This window comes from Ovis aries, chromosome 2, assembly GCF_016772045.2.
Source record: "Ovis aries strain OAR_USU_Benz2616 breed Rambouillet chromosome 2, ARS-UI_Ramb_v3.0, whole genome shotgun sequence".
Lineage (NCBI taxonomy): Eukaryota > Metazoa > Chordata > Mammalia > Artiodactyla > Bovidae > Ovis > Ovis aries.
The window spans coordinates 91,154,495-91,175,572 of NC_056055.1; the positions used below are offsets into that span (position 1 = coordinate 91,154,495).

A 21,078-nucleotide genomic window follows, 5' to 3' on the forward strand; every position below is an offset into this window, starting at 1 on the left:
ATCTTTCAGGTGTGGGTAATATTTGCAGCTTGTTTGTGCTTTCTCATTTATATTGACTGTGCTACCAATCTAAGCTGGAAAAGGAAATGACAACCCATTCCAGTATTCTTGCCTGGAAAATCCAGTGGGCAGGGAGCCCGGCAGGCTATACAATCCACGGGGTCGCAAAAAGCCGGACGCGACTGAGCGACTGAGCACACACACCATCTTAAACACTTCACGTGGGAAAAGGAAAGAAACGGAGAACTCCATGTTCAAATCTTCAGTCTTTCGTAGGAGGAGCTAGGAACTGGGGAAAGAACTTCAAATCTTGCTTAATTTACGAAGGACAAAGAGGCATTGGGAGGGAGAGAAGATTATCTTACAAAAATGAAAAAAATACATTGAGGAATTCATGGAGAAGCAAGTGGGAGAAAAGGGCTTTTGTGTGTGTGTGAAGGGGCAATTTCTTGTGTCTCCCACCGCCCCTCCTCCCAGACAGTCAGGTCCCGCCGGGGCCCGCCCTCCCCGGTTTCAGCCCTTGGCCAGTAGATCCAGTGGGCGGGGTAGCCTCTGCAGTCTTGCCGTCTCTTGCTTCCGAAGGCGAAGGCGCGCGGAGAACAAGGCATAAACTTAGCGCCCTGGGACTCTAAGAGGCTCAGTGGACTTCTGCGCCTCTTAGAGTCTCCAGCTCTGGGAAGCGGTTTCCCCAGTTCATCGCGGGAATTGTGTCAGACTTTGTCGGTGTGGGGGTGGTAGGCAGAGGGACCAAGGCGGGCCCTCCAGGCTCCCGCATCCCAGCAGGGTTAGCTGCGGACAGCGCACTCTTCTGTTGCGACTCCTCCCTCACCAGACCCTTCTCGGAAATGGAGCAGTCACAGTGCGGCAGTAGAGACCGCAGCCGCAGCGGCCGGCTCCACCTGGCCCCGGGACTGCTGGTAGCGGCCCCTCCGCCCCCGTCTCCGGCGTTAGCGGTACCCCCGGGGATACCTGTTCCTCCAACTTTCCTGCGCCCGTCCAGCCTCTTTCTGAGGGCAGCCTCCAGCGCGGGAAGTGGAGGTTGCCCGCCGCCTGCCGAACTGGAAAGGGGGGTGGGCGCTGTGGCCGGTGGCTACCCACGGACCCCCAAGTGCGCCCGTTGTCGCAACCACGGAGTGGTGTCAGCCCTCAAGGGCCACAAGCGCTTCTGTCGCTGGCGGGACTGCGCGTGTGCCAAGTGCACCCTGATCGCCGAGCGCCAGCGGGTCATGGCCGCACAGGTGGCGCTGCGCAGACAGCAGGCCCAAGAGGAGAGCGAGGCTCGGGGGCTGCAAAGGCTTCTGTACCCTGGACCCTCAGGGCCAGGGGGTCGGTCATCCGGAGGCAGCAGCAGAACGGAGACTTCCCAGACGACCTCAAGCGGCCCTGCAACGGTGCCTGCTCTGGGACTGAGTGCCCCGAGACAGGCTAGTGGTCTGCCGACCCCTGTTTCCGAAAATTTCCAGCCAGATTATATAGAGGAAAAACAAGGTGAGTAGACTTAATTTGCTCTTTGCAAAAGAAAAATGGTTGTTTTGGAGGAAGAAAAAAATATTTGAAATAAACAGCCATGGCATGGAGGAGGGCGAGAAAGAACTTAAAAGAAGCATTTAAGTTCTGGGAAACTGCTTAGAGACCTATCACATTCACTTCCATGGGGCTTTCTGTCCCCTTAGGTGATAGGATACATGAAAAAATGAAGTGCCAGTGATCAGTTGGGGAACTCATTCTAGGAATGCAGTTTGTGCCCAAATTTCTCTGCTAGAGGAGACGAACTTAGAGCAAAGATTGAGTGAAAAACAGTGAAAGAAACTGTATTGAGCTTGCTCTGTTTTTTTTTTTTTTTAGCTGTAAAACCAGGGTTAATGTGATCTTGCATGGAAAACTCACTTGTGGTTGGGAGTACAGTCTTTACCTGTGGGACAGACCAACTAGAAGTGGGAAAGAGACTGAAATCTACCAAAGCATTTTTACTCTTTAAACGTTTTTAAGCGTTCCACCTCTTTTGTTCAGCTGCTTTTTAGCCTCCAACAGTGTAGAAAACTCTAACATTTCAAGTTTTACCTCTTCTCATAGGAAAGAAATTTAGGTTTTCTAAATTTAGGTTTGTAAAACCATTGATATGAATTTCAAAGTCCAAGAATTTCTTATCTTTGGGGATTTTAACCTTAGAGATTTCTTATCCAATAAGTTTTAATTTTTTTCTCTTATTTATTGACTGCAAATTGCCTTCACCCTCTATGTCAGGTAAAAAGATTTCTTTTTTTGACTAGGGTTATCCCAAATTAACCTTTCATGCTAACATAAATCTTACTGTATTTTAGCAAATTTCATAATTCTACAGTAGGTCATACTTGCACGAAAATGCCATTTTGGTGTTTTTGTATAAATCCAAGATAGGTTGAATCATATGAAATTAAAATATAATGATGTATTAAGTTATTAATTAGAAAACTTCCCTGAATTGTGAAAATTGCAGCTCTTAACAGATCGCAGCATTTGCTTTTGAAAAAGACTCTTTCTCTACTTAAATAAGACATATGATTTTGTTTTCACCTATGTCACTTTTTGTCCATGTTCTAGTTTGTGTCAGTGGACAACGTAGTTTAAACATTTCTCATCAAAAATCAAGGTGTGCTGAAGAATAAAGTTGTTAAGTGAAACTGCTATAAAAAGAAGCAAAAATTAAAATTCTGCAAACTAAATTGACAGTGAGATCTGACTGGCAACCTTCTGCTAGGCATTGACTTATGTGATTTTTTTGAGGGGGTGATGTTTTATAGATCATTTATTTTATAGTTTGCCTCAGTTGACCTCTTTTTTTTTGAAAAGACACTTCTAAATTAACTGCCTTCTCTTATACAATATCCATGAACTGTAGTAAACTAGTGTATTTATTCATTAGGCAAACAGTGGTTCAGAGGTGAATAAGATTTTCCTACACAAAAGAATATTATATTCAAAAGAAGGAAAACTATATGTGTCCTAAAACTACAGTATAATACATAGCATACAATGATAAAAATCAGCTATAGGAGTTGAGAGAAAAGAAATGACATAAGGATATTGCAGTATTTTAAAGACAGCTTATTTTCTAGACAGTCTGATGCCATCAGTATTTCATTACATTATATTGTGTTTTATGCATAAATTACGATAGAGGTAAAAATTACTATAGAGATGAAATTGTGATAACCTTACATGTTCAAGGGGTCATATGTAGTGAATCATATTTAGAAATAAAATGGAGCGGCAGACCAAGGCCAATCTATCTCTATATCATTAGATGACTTTTATTGTTTTATTTAAAGGTGAAAATTCTAGAGTCTTTGTGATTTTGCAGAAGCAACACGTTTTTTATTTGTCATGTTTGATGTAATGACAGCATTTTCATTCTCAATGTGTTAAATTGTACACATTTAATTTTATAAAGCAAACTGTAGATATTTGCTTAGAATATAGGACTGCTCTTTGAGAAAACATAAGAGCACTGCAAATCATTGCTATAGGTCATATGTGTTTTGTTACATTCATAAATCTTGTTTGAAGAGAAAGTTTGACAGTAAAACTGAGTGCCTCATTGACAGTTTACTGTTTCTAATGGAAATAGAGAAACTCCATCTAAGAGTAAATGTAAATCAAAATAAAAATTATTTATTATTGTTTTCCTGGCATTAGCCTTGCAAAAAGTATTTAAAGATAGTCTTGTTTTATTAATATTCATATGTTCAACATATTGAGATAGAAAATCAGATTTTTCTGTGAAACTGTTTTTGGAACATTTCCCTTAATATTGAAAGGGAGTTGTGAGTTAAGGCAAATGACTAATGTTTTTTACAAGATACTTTGAAAATATATACATATTCCAGTAGTGAAAAGAGTGCTGTAAATTATTTTCTTTTAGAAACAATTTGATGATAAACTCATTTACTGATATTCCCTAGAGATTTAATGAGAAAGTCCATATTTTACAGAGGATTATGAAAAATATCAACTGTCTATTGTGTCTCACATAAAATGAAATATACAAGCTCTGATATGATTTGAGATTGGTATAGCAGTTGTCATTATTGGTTTAGATTTGAAAGGAAATGAAAAATCCTGCTATTTTTTTCACATTATTCAGGTACCTTAGTTGGAACCTGAAATGTGAGTAAAAAACCAGTTTTTGAAATTTAGCATTAGTGATTAAATAGAATGTTCATTTAAATAGTAAGATTGTTCTTTTTTTTCTGATTTCTTATCTGAACAATTGTTTTGTTTAGTGCTTTTTGCATATTGTCACTGTAGGAAAAAAGCCCTCATGTGGATAACAACAAAATGTGGGTAACACTTATGAAAATTTTGAATCGCTAAATGGGGCAAATAATATAAAATATTGGTGTTAACAGTTTGAGGGTAACAATAGATTTCACCTTCTGATTCCTAAATAACTACAGCATTTGTATATTATAGAACTTTGTGATCCTGAAATGACATGATAAATTGCATTTTCCCACTATTGCAACACCTGCATTTTCAAATGATATTTAACATTTTTGGTTCATTAATGTCTTTTACAGTGAATAATAAGTATTATTAATATACTATGAGTAAAAAAGTTATTTTATCCAGCATTAATTAAAAGTGGGCAGTACTTTCTTCTTGGACGTTTTCCCTTCATTTCATACCTTTTTTTCCTCTTCCCCAGGACAAAAGGAGAGTAAATGTGACTCCTGCCAGAGTGGACAAGAAGAACTGGGGTCTAAATCCCATCAGTTTACCCTGAGATCATCTCCTAAGTCTAATGATGTTGCTGGAAAACAAAACATCAGGTCATCTATTTCAGAAAACCCAAACAAGGATGATAGCATTCAGTCTCTTCATCCTGGGGAGCAGTCAGGAGGGGAAGAGAGTCCCAGGTCCCTGTCATCTTCTGATTTGGAATCAGGAAATGAAAGTGAGTGGGCCAAAGACTTCACTGATTCTACAGCCAGCCATCCCACTGTGTCCTCTAGACCAAGAGACCCTCTTGATATCCTTACCAAGATTTTCCCAAGTTACAGACGCAGCAGGCTAGAAGGCATTCTGCAGCTCTGCAAAGGGGATGTGGTCCAAGCTATTGAAGAGATCCTAAATGGAAAAGAACAGAAACCAGACACCAGGGACCTAGCAAATTCAGGAGCATTGGAAAACACGGCTTTTCCGAGAGTTTCGAATTTTAGTTTAGCTGGGATTGGTTTTGGAACTCTAGGAAATAAATCAGCTTTCTCTCCCCTTCACACTACTTCTGCTTCTTATGGAGGTGATTCAAGTCTCTACAGCTTAAATCCTAGACTAGGTATCAGTCCATTTCGACTGGCATATTCCTCTCCAGGCAGAGGGCTGTCTGGTTTCGTGTCTCCCTATCTGACTCCTGGGTTGGTACCAGCATTGCCTTGTAGGCCAGCTTTGGATTATGCCTTTTCAGGAATGATTAGGGATTCTTCTTACCTTCCCATCAAAGACTCAGTAACTGGTGGCAGACTGTATTCCAGGCCAAATCAGAGCAACCTGTAATGCATCTGCCTACCTCCATTTCTGGAGTATTTCTAGAAGCATGCACTATAGCCCACATACCCGCATCTATTAATGTGTTCACTATGTACGGGAATGGATTATCAGTCTTTAAAAATGCTATTTTTTTTACAAGCAGTATAATAGATTTGAGATCTAAAGACTCTTCTTTAGCATTTATTAAGTGAAAGAAACATTTAAACATCATATGTGCCTTGAATAAAACCATTTCAGGAAATATTTTTACTTTAATGAATTTTCTTCCTAAGATATCGGTTGTAAATTCCTAATTTAAAACTATACTTGTTTTTAGTTCATTGACAAAATGGAGCATATAATTATAACATACATTATGAAGCAGTCTAGCATTATATAAAATGAGCCGGAAGTAAGAATTGAAAAGTTGAGGTAATTCTAAATAGTATTCTAAACTTTTTTTCCTCCTTCTGCTTCTTATACACAGGAGAGATAAAAGGTATTCAAAGTATTTTATTCACATATAAGTGATTAGTAGTTAGTAAAACTTTTGAGAAATTTAAGTCATTATTTTTTTCTGAATGCCTTGTTTTTCATTCGTATCTGCCATTGGAGATAAGTGCCAATAAAACATTTCTGTTTAAAGGAAACATTTGTGAGTTAAACAAAGGTCTAGGAAGTAAATCTTAGGAAATGAGAATGCTCCATCTCCTGGCCACTATCACTAATTGCAGCTAAGTTCTGGTATGGTGTAGAAATTAGATACAAATGGTTCCTAATAGTATGATGTAACCATTTTTTGAAAATGGTTATTTTGGATCATGCTATATTGAATTTTCATATTATAAAATGAATATCTAATGAGGATGAGGATTTAAATCTTATGCTTTTATCTGGGGAAATAACCTTTTCCATATGTTTGTGGCAAGACTATGGCAGCCATTCTCAAAGGTAAAAATCATTTTATTCAGAAAACTTAAATAGCTACTCATATGAATATTAAATGATTCTAGATAGATAATGCTTAATGCATTGAGGAGATAAAAGATTTCCAAGGGGAAAAATTGTCGTTAAATTTTAAAGGTTTTCTTGAGATTTTAAAATTACTTTTGTTCTCCATCTAGAGAATTTGAAAGTTAATTTTAGTCAGTGGGAAGTCCCTGAGAACAAAACAATTTTATGAAATTTTCTTTATTTGTCATCATTTATCTTTTAAAGAATTGGAACTCTATTGTGTTGTTAGGAATAAATGGAAATCCAGCTGTGGTGTGAAATAGTTGATGAATTAGAGATGGTTAAAAGAATTTGACAGCATTATTTACTAAAGATTTCTTAAATTATGTGTATGTGTGTATGTATGTGTGTGTTTATATATTCTTGTGTATCTTACTATCTATCTGTATATTATACATTTAAGCTCCGTTGGTTCTATCTTTAGACTTTTCCATTGAGCCAGATAATATATTTCTAAAGTATATTTTACCAGCAAATATCATATTAAATAACTGCATAGAATCTGATGCTGATTTAGGATGTAAATGTGTAATAGAGTATGCATTATTTTTAATGATATGAATGTGAGAAAGCAGATCTTATAAATATTTTATACAGTTAATATTCATTATTTATTTAAAAAGTTTTAGATTCCAAGCCTAAATCATAGTATAATGCTTGGCAAGTAGTTGATATTCAATTAATATATACTAAATGAAGGAACCATTTTGGATGGTAGATCTCTTTGAGACTGGTAAAACCAAAGAACTCTGCAAAGTGGTTTACAGACATAGTTTTGAATATAATTTCTTGGGATTCTTGAATCTCCCAAATGCCATTCAGGTTAGAATATTTGGTGATTTTTGAGGTTTTTCCACTACATTAATTCATTTGTTGAATGTTATTTTAAAAGTGCTAGATCCAATAGAGGATACCAACTGTAAAATGTGCTCTTAAAGAAGTTACGCTATACAATAGAGATCTGATACAACAACATAACAGTGCTAGAGTTGCTGGATTCTTCATGTGGATTATATGATGATGTGCATGTATCCGTTTGCCTTTTGAACTGGGGAGAACATCCATTTGGGACAGTTTTCAAATTTTTAAAACAGTTTTATAATTTTAAAACTTAAGTTAATTTACAGAGTAGTTTATATATTTCATACTCTTTGCAATAAGTTTAGAACTCAGACAGTCTTACAGAACATTTTGTCCAACCACTAACTTGAATGTGAGGAGATTGAGGTTTGGCAGTAGTATTGTCCATCCTTATGTTAAAATACTATTGCCAGTTGTTAGGAGTGGAAGTTACTTTACCAGTTTCAATTAGACTATAAAGTCTGAGGAAGGATTCATGCCTGTTTGTCCACTGACAGCTTCCTAGAGTATCTGGTACATAAATAGGTGCTCAAGTTTTCCACTGACTGAATTAAATGAAAGATAAAAATACTAGTTTATTCAACAACTATTTATTAAGCACCTATTTTGTGCCAGGCATTGTGCTAGATCAGAGGATAAAGAGGAGCACAAGATATGAGACCTGTCCTCAAGCTGCTCACAGACTCTTACCCATGTATACAAAACCAACCCACCAACCAGTGGTGGCAGTATTTGACAGTGTTGGTATATCAGTGAGTTCTGTGTAATCTTGAGGTTTATGCTTATCCATGCAGCTTGAGGTATGGATTCCTAAACCACTAGTTAAGGATGGGAAGGAAGAAGGAGAATACCTATTTCCATGTCATATGTTTAGGCAAGTCCATTCCATTTGTCTGAGAGGTAAACAACTTCAAGATCTATGGTGAAAAAGGTGGGCAAAGAGGAAGTTTTGTTTGCTTGAGTGGAGTCTTGTGTGGAGATCACCCTCATTTTCTCATGGCTATGGATCAGAGTTATCGCCCAATCCTATTTCCGGGGTTGATCATTTGGAATTCCTCTGATTCAGTGCATAGGTCTCATGGTGTAAGCTGTCATCTAGCTATTCTGTGAAAATGGATTAGAGTTAGGGGAACAACTGAAGAGCATGTGAGTAAAATTTGCTATTTTTCCCTTCAACTTCTGCTGAAACAAAAAGATGCTGGGGATTTTAAGACCTTCCCTTCTAGAGATTCCTATCTGTGAACTTGGAACTAAAAAAATTATTTACAAAGTGGCCTATCCATTCAACTCTTTTTTAAAATGCATGTTCCTTAGACATTTGTCTTTGAAATTAAAAAGCCTTCAGAATACAAGAGAAGCTTATGTACCGTGTAAATAGAATTATGCTGGCAAGCACAAGAGGAGATGAAGCATCATCAGCTTCATAAAGTCAAAGGTCTACTCAGGGCAGCCTGATTCTTAAGCATAGATGCTCATCCTTTAGGAGAAAGGGTCTCGCTCAGGTTCATTCTTCCCATTCCCACATATCTCCAAATAATCTCATTATTGATGCCTGCACTACAAAGCTATACCTTTGATTATTTGGCATCATGTCCTGTAAAATTTAAGCTGTTTTGATGTAACACTTCAGAGCAGCTGTGCCAAACATTAAAATACCCTTTGTTGGTTTTTGCTTACTAAATATTACTCAAATGAGAAAAAATTCATTGTCATTTCCCCTTTCTGAACTCCATGCTAACGATGAGGGGTTCAGGGGAAAATAGGATGACAAGTATAAGAGCTATAGAGATGCCTATTTCTCATTTTTACCTAACGTGTAATTTTAAAAAATGACATTTTAATTTTTAAGACTGTGTCACAGTATCCTTAAGTCAAAATGACCACATGACATAGTCTCATGAGAACATTAATAGTTTTAAAATAGGTACACAAATGTGGTCTTTTCAAAACATCTATGTCAAAATGTTTTTTAAAAATATCCAATGTTAAAATCCATCCTAGCATCAAGTTCAATAAAAAATGGACTAGAAGTTTATAGTTATCAGGAAATATAAAGAGACTTGAGCAAGTGTGCCAAAGATTGTTGACTAGAAAAATCTGAGCCAAGCAGCAAATGTTTTAGAATCCTGTCCTTGACCTTTTATAAAACTTCTGACAGATGAAGAAATAAAGATATACAATTCATTGTTATCTTATTCATGGACCACACTCATCTGTGAATGGCAACTGATTTTTCAGTTGACAGAATCAAATTTTAAATGATTGATTCTTAGACTGTAACTGCTATTGCAGTGAGTTGATATAACATTCAAGATCTTAGGGTTAAAAAAATCAACTGTACACACATAGATAAGAAAGAGAGACCTGAGTTTGCAACAAGTTTTTGAGAAAAAAAGTAATGTTATTTATTGGTAAATTTACTGTGAGATTACCATGTAACATGGCTGTTCTAAAAGTTCAATTGATATTTAGGTTACATTAATATGAAAAATGCATGTAAAAGGAGGGAGATGATGGTGCCATGTACTCTGAAATATCAGTTCTTCAGATATTAGCTTTAGTAATGTGTTCAGTTCTGAGTGCCATATATGAAGAGTGATGCTAAAACTTGGGATATAAGAAAAGAGGCATAAGATACTAAATGGCTATGGTGGCAATGAAGGGTTCTATGAGAAATATTTTTAAAAGTAGGAGAAATGAAAATGTTTAAAGAACTAGCATATGACAAAAATGACTGTAAGGAGAATAGAAGGCAAAAGTTACATAGAGAATTTAGAGGAACATGAAGGATACTGTAATTACATTTAATCTGCTTCTAGTGAACCTGGAACCCCAAAGGCAGACATCACTAGAGAAATGAACAATGTTAGGTCCAGTTTGATTGTTCATTTCATAGGTGAGCCATTCTTTGATAATATATTATTGTACATGGTTTTTTATTTTTTTGATTCTTTTGAGGGGTATATGGAGTAAATGAGCAGCAAATGAGTTTTATGTTTATGCCACATTTATCAGTCAGTATTCAATCAGGAAAAGAGTACCAGTAGGGAGTTTTTTTTATATTATAACATATAAAGTTATTTTATAAATTAGAGAGGTATTTTAGAAATTCGACTGAATACATACATAAGGAGCTGGGAAGATAAAGTTTAGTAGAGGGAAATAGGCAGATCAGAGAGTTACTAACTAATCTGCCAAGCGTTAGTATGGGTAGACAAGTGGTCCTTTCAAGAGCAGACATTTTCAGGAAATCTGTGAGATCTAGCATGTCAAGTCACTCAATGGTTCCAAGGAAAGGTGTTGTGAAGGAGGTATAAAGGAAGTTAATGCCTCTTCACAGCTTCTAATACTGTGGGTCTGCAAGCAGGTACCAGGTGATGGACCTGCAACTACAGTGGATCAGCAAGTCCAGCAGTCCAGTGCACCCCTTGTCAACATGGCATTCATCCTCATTTATACTAACCATATTTACTTCCCAATAAAGGTAAAACATAATTCATGATTTCACCTAAAATTGATTCTTTGTTCAATGAAAACATATGTCCTTTCATAAGAGAGGATACAAAGTGATTTACCCATGTTTGAGGGAAGCTCATTTCTCTTCTGACTGAGTCAGAACCCTCCTTGAATATCCTATCATTCTGAGGTACTGTTATAACCACTATTAGCAAATCTTATGTTACAATAAGGAAATGGGGGACACTTAGAAGCAAGGAAGAAATAAACGCTCCTATCGGTGCCCTCTTGTTTTCAACTAGTCATGAAATATTCTCTCTTCTCTGCTAGTGTGTAAGTCAGTTGTGTTTCCTTATTTGTTGAGATTACCCAAATCTTTATTCCTGTCTGTTGTTATAGTCCTGTCTTTACTGGGTTGTTCTAGCTTTCCATTAACTTTTACCACAAAATACAGGAAGACTAAGTGATACTCTGGAGGATCTCCTGCATTCTGGAAATATTTTCCTCACCCTTTCTTCTTGTGTCAGTGTTATGAGGTGCCCGGAGTAGCCAGTGGTAGTCTTAGGTTCCAGTACAATGCTGTATTCTTTGGTGGAATCATTTCTCTTTTTGGAAGTACAACTTCTAAACCCCAAAAAAGTTATAGGGAAAGGAAATGAAAATGTTGCTTTTGCATCTTTATCATTAATGTGAGAGGAGCTGTTTCCATATCTGTCCTATGGTCCCTAAACTCCTAAATTCTGAGTATAGGAAAAACATCACTACATATTCATAGCTTATTCAAAGCATTTCTTACATCCTGGATGACATTATTTCAGCCCCATAAAGTGCTGTCACCAGCTGGTGCCATAACTGAGTCTTCCAAAGGCCGTTCCATAATTTTATTAGGCCAGCTGTTTCAGGATGAGGGGAACATAATGACACCAGAGAAGTGCATGAGACTGAGACCAATGCTGCACTTCACTTGCTATAAAATCGTTTTTGTCTTTTTTTTTTTTTTTGTCAGAAGCAACGTTGTATGGAATACTGTGAAGATGAATATGGCATTCTGTAAGCCCACAGATGGTCATTTAAGCAGAAACACTAGGATAGGAAAGGCAAAACCATGTCTTTTCCAGTGAGAACAAAGAGCTACTCCTTCAATGATGGGAATGATTCAGTGTAACAAACCTGATACCAGGTGTCTGGCTAGTTCCCCAGGGAATGGCCATTTTAGGGGCTCAGTGTTGATCTTTGCTCTTGGCAGGTTGGGTACTCAGCAATGACTTTAGCCAAATTGGCCTTGATGAGTAGAAATCCATTTTGCTAAGCCCATACATAAGCTCTATATTTCTATATAATTATTCTCTTCATGAGCCAATTGAGCAATTATGGGAATAAAAGAATGGGAAAAGAATGAGTTACCTTGTGCATACATTTACTAAGGTCTCTTCCTCTTCCTTGCTGTTTGGTGAGCATTTGTGTGGGACAAAAATGTTCTCTTATCTGTATCCATTTGGAGAGGTCTTTCCACATACGTCTTCTGTAGATCATATTTCTCCATGTTTCTTCCAAGTTGCTGGCCATCCAGCCAAACTGTTAGTCACTGCTCATAACTCATTCTAGATGTATACCTCTATTCATCTCTACTTCCAGGCAGTATGAAAGCTTGAAGTTCTTCCCACTGAAAAGATTTTTTTTTTTTTTTTTTTACCACTTTCAGGGACTTTCAGGGTCTTTCAGGGCCACACGTGCAGTGCAGCCGTCCACTTCAGCTACTGTCAGGATAGTGTGGGGAATTGTCTGTGAATAAAGATCAAATTGTGCTTTCTCATTCTGTTTTCATAGACAACTTCACGTTACAGAAAAAGAGAGGGGGCAGTACGGCAGGAGTACGTGAACCAGGAATGTTTGAGCCACTTTTTGTGCAACTTATTTGTGACTTCAAAACTTGTGGAGAAAAGCCTATTACTTCCACTTGATGGAATACTGCTACAGCGAGCTTTTGGAGCAGACAACATCCTGTTCATTAGGAGTGTTTCAGGGCACATCATTATTTAATGACCAGTAGTAAGTGTTTGGGAGAAGGCAATGGCAACCCACTCCAGTACTCTTGCCTGGAAAATCCCATGGGCAGAGGAGCCTGGTGGGCTGCGGTCCATGGGGTCACAAACAGTTGGACATGACTGAGCGACTTCACTTTCACTTTTCACTTTCATGCATTGGAGAAGGAAATGGCAACCCACTCCAGTGTTCTTGCCTGGAGAATCCCAGGGATGGGGGAGCCTGGTGGGCTGCCATCTATGGGGTCGCACAAAGTTGGGCACGACTGAAGTGACTTAGCAGCAGCAGTAAGTGTTTGCACTCAGGCAGGACCCAGTAATGAGTTAGAAGCTATTTCTCAGTTGAGAATAATCTGCTGAGAAAGTATAATTTTTCTCCAAAATCCCAAAGAGATGTACTGTGTTTTATCTGTGAGGTTCTGCTTTAGGTCCCTTTAGGATCCCCCAACTGTCATAGGCACTTCAAGCACTACTGGATATGCTGAGTCATGTGAACCAAGTGGCAAGACAGATTGAATAGAAGCTTGGTTCTGTTGTAGAACCTACTTTTGATCTGGACCCCAAATTGACAGCCGATTGGGTAATTTGGTAAACAGGTTGAAGTAAGATGCCCAAATTGTTTATTTTTTACAACCAACATTTAGAGATCCACTTCTCAGAGACAGCAGGTATCAGATGCAGAAACACATTCACCATTTGATAAGAGAAATTTTGACAGGCACCAGACCACTGATGCCTAGAAACTTCACATATATAATGTATCTCTGACTTTCTGTGGTGTTTATTCTTCCATTCTCTGGCATGCATATATTAATAAGATATTTAGTGTGTATACTACCTTTTGCTCATCAGGTCGAATCAGCATGATATTATTTATATTGTTGGCTTGCTTGATGTCCTGTAGAATAGAGAAGCAAACAAGTTCCTAGTGGACTAAACTATAGAAAATGGCTGGAGGGTTGGTAGAGCCCTAAGGAGAGATACTAAAGTTTACTACTGTTTCTGGTGACTTTAACAAGTCCAGAGAAAAAGTATTTTTGAGATCAATAGCTCAGACTGGAGAAAAGGGGCAGTATTGATTTGCTTCAACAAAGCAAACACATCTGGAAATACAGCTGCAGTTGTAGTTACCACCTAATTTTATAATAGTGTACTCTCATTCCTCAAGATCCATGTGCCTTATCTATAGGCCAAATAGATGAATTGAAAGGGGATGTACTAGAATCCTTTAAACTTCTAGTGGGGATAAAAACCTTGGCAATCTCTCCAGGATGTGCCATTATGTTTCTTTCACTACTTCAGTGGGAGTGTCTCCGTTTGACATTTCCTATGTAATCATCCTCAGTACACAGAAAGCCTAATTGTTGTAGGTCAGGGATCCAATTTGGGGATTCTCCCAGTTGCTAGGTATGTCCTGACCAATTGTGCTTTCTAGAGTTGAGGAAATAAACACGGGGTAATTGGGTACATATTAGACCAACTGTAAGACTGATTTGAAACAAAATGTCAATGATGATTAGATCTCATTCCTCTTCCTTAAACCTTATCGAGCCTGGTGGATCACAGTAGCAGTTTAGCTTCCAAGGGAATAGCCATTATCCAATAAACACCAAAAAAATTATTATTTATCTTTTCCCAGGGTATAGTCACCTAGTAAATTGGCTCAGGTACTCTTGGATTAAGCTAGGAGAAAGATTTATAGTTTAAGTTATTAGAAGTACAGTAGAGTCACTACTCAAGGGGATCATCCTAAGTTTCCATAACAGGTTCAAGACTAGACATTTGTTGAACAGCCATGAGTGTCCATTATGGTGATTCAAGAAATAGTTTCATCAGAGTTAGTGCTTTCCCACTTATACAAATAAAGTATGACTTTACCATATTTCCCACCTATTTCAGTCCTAAAAATATGATTGAGTAGTCAATGCCAAAATCTCCGCAGGACAAATCTATCTATTGCTTCAGCTCAATGTTGTTTTTTTTTTTTTTTAAATAATATTCATACTCATCCATGGGTGCCTGAAAAACATGTGTGCTCTGTGTTGCTTAGTGGAGTGTTCTATATATGTCAATCAGATACTGCTGGTTGGTTGTGTTATCTAGTTCTTCTTTATTCTTCCTTTATTATTATTCTGATAATTACATGAATTGCTGAGAGTGGGGTGTTAAAATTGCCAACCATCATTGCATTTTTTTCCTCTCACTGGTTTAGCGAAACATACACACACCATACATATAATTTTACCTCCATGTAGAAAATATTACTATTAGTAAATTAAATAATCGGGAATAATATAATTTGGTGACTGATGAAATGCTGAGTTTTTGTCATTTTCAGGTTTTCAAAACCAAAGCAGATACTTTGGTTCATATATCATATATTAAAATTTTATTCTTTGATTTGAAAATTTGTTTTCTAACATACTCTTAATGCTTTCAAAAATATAAGGATAAATTAAGTCTTATAATTTTTAATCCTTATAGTCTTTATTGATAAATGTAGAAACCTATGATTATTTCCATGGGTGGAACACACTGGGAGTCTTATTACAGTAAGATTACTTTGACTTAAAAATGGTATGTCTTAACATCTTGTCAGAAAGCAATTATGAATTCACAGTTTAAACCATTTTACCCTTCTTGTTGAATATACATAGCAGTGATAGATTTAAAATACATTTATTTAGAAATTAAAAAGACATAGCTTTGCTCAAAGACAAGATAAGTATCTCAAGAGATAAGAAATAGAGCAGGATCTGACAATAAATAGAGGGCTGGACTAATGTCCCAGCATTACCTTCTGTTCATGGGTAGTGGAAGAAAAAAAAAGATGAATGAGACTTAGGAAATGTGGCTTATATTCTCTGCCAAGTAAAACAGGCTGAGAAAGGCTGCCATGCTTTCCTAGAGTTGTACCTAGGTTGAGCTGATAGGAAAGAGAAAATAATCATGGAACTAGGATCTGGATCATGCTCTGTTATGGCCTGTGACATAACTCCAATACTAATGTGAAACAGGATCCTTGAGGTGCCAGTATAATGCATGATTCTTGTCTGGAGATCCTAGAATGCAGTGTAGGCAAGCACAAAACTGCTAGACAGGGGAAAAATGAGAATAAAAAAGAAAGAAAAATGAACTACTGCTAAATCTAAGCATACAAATTAGAATCCTAATGCACATGAGGAAATCTACTTCCAAGAGAGATAGCCATTTCAAGAAACAATAGAGATATGAGATATCTATGAAATTCAAGTAATAGGAAGATTTATAGATGACTATATATTTAGATAAAGATTTGTAGATGACCTTATAGGTTTAGATAAAGATTTGTAGATGACTTTATAGATTTATTAAAGGCCCCAAAGATATAAAAGTAGATTAGTTAAAAAGAAATTAACTCATGAAACAAATTCATATTGATATGTATTTCTGTGGAACAGTTGGATATGGTAAAAACCAATAAAAATATTTGGAATAAAAAGTATTGAGAAGATAATTCACTGGAAAATTATACTAAAAATTCATCTGGAACCTAGCACTGAGAGAAAGAGATGAAAAAACTAAATGGTTATTTAAAATGCTGATAGGAAATAGATTGAGAGGCTCTAACATATGTCCTGTGGGAGTTCTAGGAGCAGAGAATTATGCAATAATAACTAAAATATTTTCAGTTGTGCAGTAATTGGAAAAAAGGGAAAATAAGTTAAAAATATGTCAATAAATATTATTAGCGACTATATGTCTATTTTTTTAAAAATAAAAGAATTGTGGGACATTAGGTCTAGGCAACAACTATGTAGAAATTATTGGAGGAATGGATATTTGTAGGAATCTCCAACCCATGCGGTTTGCGTACTTGCACGGTGCCCTTTACACCTTCCTCAGAGTCAACTCTGTAAGGACTTGTTTTTAAAGTTTCCACTTGAGGGCGCTGACTACTGTGGGAAGTGAAATACCACAGACATCCAGTTACACAAGGAGCCTTTTTCCAGAACGTGGCTTAACTTGTACCATGTTTCCAGCGTGTTCCAGTGACAGCTGTCCTTATTGATCAGTATCCCAGGCAGATGCCGTCTTTACCTATGCTAAGTACTTTACATTGGACATTTCATTACACTGCATCAATCTTCTCAATTATCTTGAGAAGAATACTTATCCCAATTTTATAAGTGAGCAAACAACCTGAAAAAGCTTAATACTCCCAAGTTATGCTAACTAGTGTGTGCTATAAAGCTCAAACTTCAGCCTAGATTAGTGTAACCACAAAACTAATTTACATTCTTCCATGTTTTCTGCCTTTCTAAGGTATATATGCTATATATACATATGGCTAAGTCACTTCAGTCATGTCCAACTCTGTGCGACCCCATAGATGGCAGCCCGCCAGACTCTGCCATCCCTGGGATTCTCCAGGCAAGAACACTGGAGTGGGTTGCCATTTCCTTCTCCAATGCATGAAAGTGAAAAGTGAAAGTGAAGTTGTTCAGTTGTGTCCGACCCTTTGCGACCCCATGGACTACAGCCTACCAGGCTCCTCCGTCCATGGGATTTTCCAGGCAAGAGTACTGGAGAGGGGTGCCATTGCCTTCTCCAATATATATCTATATCTATATCTATATCTATATATATACATATGAGTGTATGTAAGTATATGTGTATATGTACAGAATATAAATGTAATTTTATAGTTAATGGGAAAATATATGTTATATTTAGATCATATTTTTAAAATTACATTTAGAGCATATTTTAAAACAGATTCCAAATTAAATACCTTGATGAAGAAAATACACAGATATAATTGTTTGCCTGTAGAGGAAGTTCTGTTTTCTTACTGAATGATGCAATAAATGTGCTAAAGCAGAGACAGCATGCCCAACTGTTTTATCAGATTGGCAAGTCAGAATAAAATACCAAATTACTGTCGAGAAACAAAGCACATTTTTGTTGTAGCCAAGAGCTGTTTTAACTAAATTGAAAGCACCCTGGTCCATTTAATAAATAAGGTTTTTGCCCCCATTTCTTGTAAGATTGAGTTAGGTAAAGATTGTATTACTATTTGTATTTATAAGGGATCAATTCTCTGAGCAGACTAAGCTACTAATTTATATAAAGTTACTCTTTCACAATATAAATAAAAGCAAAAGGGATAGTATGCATTATTATTTCACTTGTATGCAAATATATAAAATTTCCTCTAGGTGGCCCAGTTGATGCCATGGTCCTGGGTATGCATAGAAACACATTTCTTCCCATCTTTTGGTAATTCATCAAGAAGCTGATTCAGCAGGTCTAAGTTGTTCAAGAGAACAAAACTATGATAATAGAGGCTGAACCCCTCCCTTACCCCTGTCATTTCTAACAGGACCTCTTCCCTCACCAGGAAGCCAGGTTGGTTTTTGGGAGCCTATGCATTCCCTGCAGTACTGTTTTATTTCCTTTTTCTCTATATAGAGGTTTGTGGAGTCAGATTCCTTCTCTGGAACTTTTCCATGTTGTGTACAGTATAACTGTGCCTGACTTAAGGACAGCTTACCTGTGTGATACAAGCAAGAATTTGAGAGTTTGTGTGTACTCTGCTACTCCTCTAGTTTAAATTAAAAAAAAAAAAAGTACTGAACAGTGCTAATATTATGTGAAATTGTGCTTCCTTCACCTGATACATTTATCTATAAAATGCCATATGTGAGCAAGTAGGGCAAAGAATACCAAATCAGTGACAATGAGAGTCACAGTAAAAATAAACTTTTCTTCAAAGTCTGGCATGTAGCCTGTGCTCAGAACCAAAGGACCAACCAATTCACAACCTGTGGATGTATCTGCATAAATATTCCAATTGAATTGACTGCTCTGTTCATGTTTGCTATGAAGGGACACATTTAAGAAACCAGATCATGAAACTAACTTTGATTCAGGCACATCAAAATGTAAGTTTCTTTGAGAATACATCAGCGGAAGTGTTAATATTAGATAACAATATGTTATAAATTTTAACACTGACCTTTAACATTCCAAGATCGGGGATTGCCTGAGGCTTGCTACTGTCTTTGCCTCAAGTTTTAGTTGAACAAGCTTTCATTTGACCCTCCAGAGGCACTACTGATGAAATCACTTTGAGAAATGTCAGATATAGATAAAACATTTTTGCACACATTAGGCCTGACAGGCAAACCTGGTGGGCTGATGTCAGAAACATAAAACCATATCCTGGACCTTTTTGAAATGCTTTGCTTGTCCCCTCTGCAAATATAGAGCCATTTAAGATTACCTTTCTGGCTGAGACCAGGACATACTTCAAAGGACATGTAGGGTTGATTGCATTGATCACTGCTGGGGCTCTGATATAGAAACACTGCTTTTCAAAATCTGGAGACCAAAAGGGAAAATTATGATGTTTAATTCCCATAGAGTTGTATAGTTCTATGAAAATTGCAAGCAGAGGGTGTAACAAAAGATAAATATACAAAAAATTGCTTGGAGTGTAAAGGCTTTTTGGCAATGACAACCATTTTAGCTCAATGAAATATACAGCTCTCTTTTCTTAGTCTCCATTATTAGTTTCTTTGGTACACTTACACAGTTTCTATATGCAAATATAAGAAAACAGATGCGAAATTTTATTCTCATCCCCATCATTCTTTTATATGATCCAAAAAGTAACATCTCACTTCTTTCAATTAACAGTGTATCCTGGAGATTTTTTGTATCAAACCCAAAAAGACTGCTTTTCATCCTGCCACTTTAAGAGACTTTTTATCCTGCCACTTAAAAACTAACTGCATAGTATTCCAGTCTATGATTCCCATTCAAGGCCATCTCTGTGTTGATAATTTTATGTGATTGCAAACAGTGTTTCATTGGATGATTGAATATTTGTTGTTTTGTTTGTGTACAATATAGAGGATATCCTATAGAGGATAAATTATATAAATTGAATTTAGATTAATTTATAATTTTGAAAGATCTCGCCAAATTGCTCTCAATAGGCTAAGCTAATTTGTGGTCTTAGCAGCAATTTATGAATATCATTAATACAGTGTGTCAAAAATATTTTGGTCTTTAATAGATTAAAAATGTTTGGGTTTTTTGGAAAAAAAGCATATTGATATAGTTTTAACCTGCATTTCTTTTATAATAAAGTTAAACATCTCTTAAAATGCTTAAAAATCATTCATATTTCCTTATTTCTTTTTCTGTGATCCATCTGTACATTTGGTATATTCATGTTTCTATTGGGTTGCTATTCTTTTTCTTAAAAACTTGATTAGGAACTCTTTCCGTATTAGGGAGGTCAGAATTTTATTTTGGGGATTTATGTTTTCTTCTGTCTTTTGACTCAGGCTGTTTCTTTTGTTGTTATTCTGCAGAGTGTTTATTTTTAATTATGGTTTTTGCATAATAAAATACATTGATCTTTTCTTCAATGGCTTCTGAGCTTTGAGTACAGTTAGAAGGGCTTTACCTACAATGCCTGCCCTTTAAATAATAAAATAATTGTACCAAATTTTATTGTAGTGGTTTTATATTTTAATTTTAATTATTAATAAGTACACTATTAATGATATAAGCTTAAATATATAAATAAAATAAAAGGTTGATGAGAATACAAATAAATTAAAATTAATATGTAGTTATTAATAACAAATATTAATAAACACCAAAAAATATGGTGAATCATGTTCTGGCTTGTAGATGTGTCTGATTGGATGAAATTAGCATAAATTTTGACTCATATTTCATTGGCATAAGCAAATTATTATTGATATTATAACTTAAAAATGGAGAATATGTAATATAATCCTAAATTTAACCTGGAAACATGAGAACTTTGACCTGGAAACATGAGACCTGGAATATCTGTGCATAGTTTGTGATTACTACATGAAGGTATTTGACACTTTGATTAATGATTTTCAAGCTCCCTATATAGGTTATTAAGGAGGTCTTGACTAAGGACTAAATTATGCTAGAGAAATGTGGTCCAAATACTTTTATAACATTTTTACTTGGATTATATTTTTGTATCTCTGAACAAAATATGTTTAATATGGAGAAATTCTGAATATCTAAATTACTTGTCTAATGGGGACAATAAAAGTTATAACAATGAAAATGATAACTTAGAGAAAATGTCAATTGTTATTATTTACTGAGCATTTAATATGTGCCAATAATTTTATCCTACCAATAACTTAAT

At 36.3% G+C, this 21,078-nt stretch overlaps 1 protein-coding gene across 1 annotated transcript; it reads left to right on the forward strand.

Moving 5' to 3' along the window:
* Positions 1-564: 564 nt before the first annotated feature.
* DMRTA1 (DMRT like family A1) lies at positions 565-20,305 on the forward strand. Its single transcript, XM_004004409.6, has 2 exons — positions 565-1,488; positions 4,688-20,305. Exons 1-2 carry the CDS (start codon positions 846-848, stop codon positions 5,533-5,535), a joined length of 1,491 nt encoding a protein of 496 aa, XP_004004458.3. The 5' UTR covers positions 565-845; the 3' UTR covers positions 5,536-20,305.
* Positions 20,306-21,078: the final 773 nt, after the last annotated feature.

Bases quoted from the DNA above. Each gene is read 5' to 3' on its own strand.
- DMRTA1 (XM_004004409.6), top strand. From the start codon at position 846: ATGGAGCAGTCACAGTGCGGCAGTAGAGACCGCAGCCGCAGCGGCCGG. The intron at 1,489-4,687 runs GTGAGTAGACTT...CCTCTTCCCCAG, and splicing joins TTATATAGAGGAAAAACAAG to GACAAAAGGAGAGTAAATGT.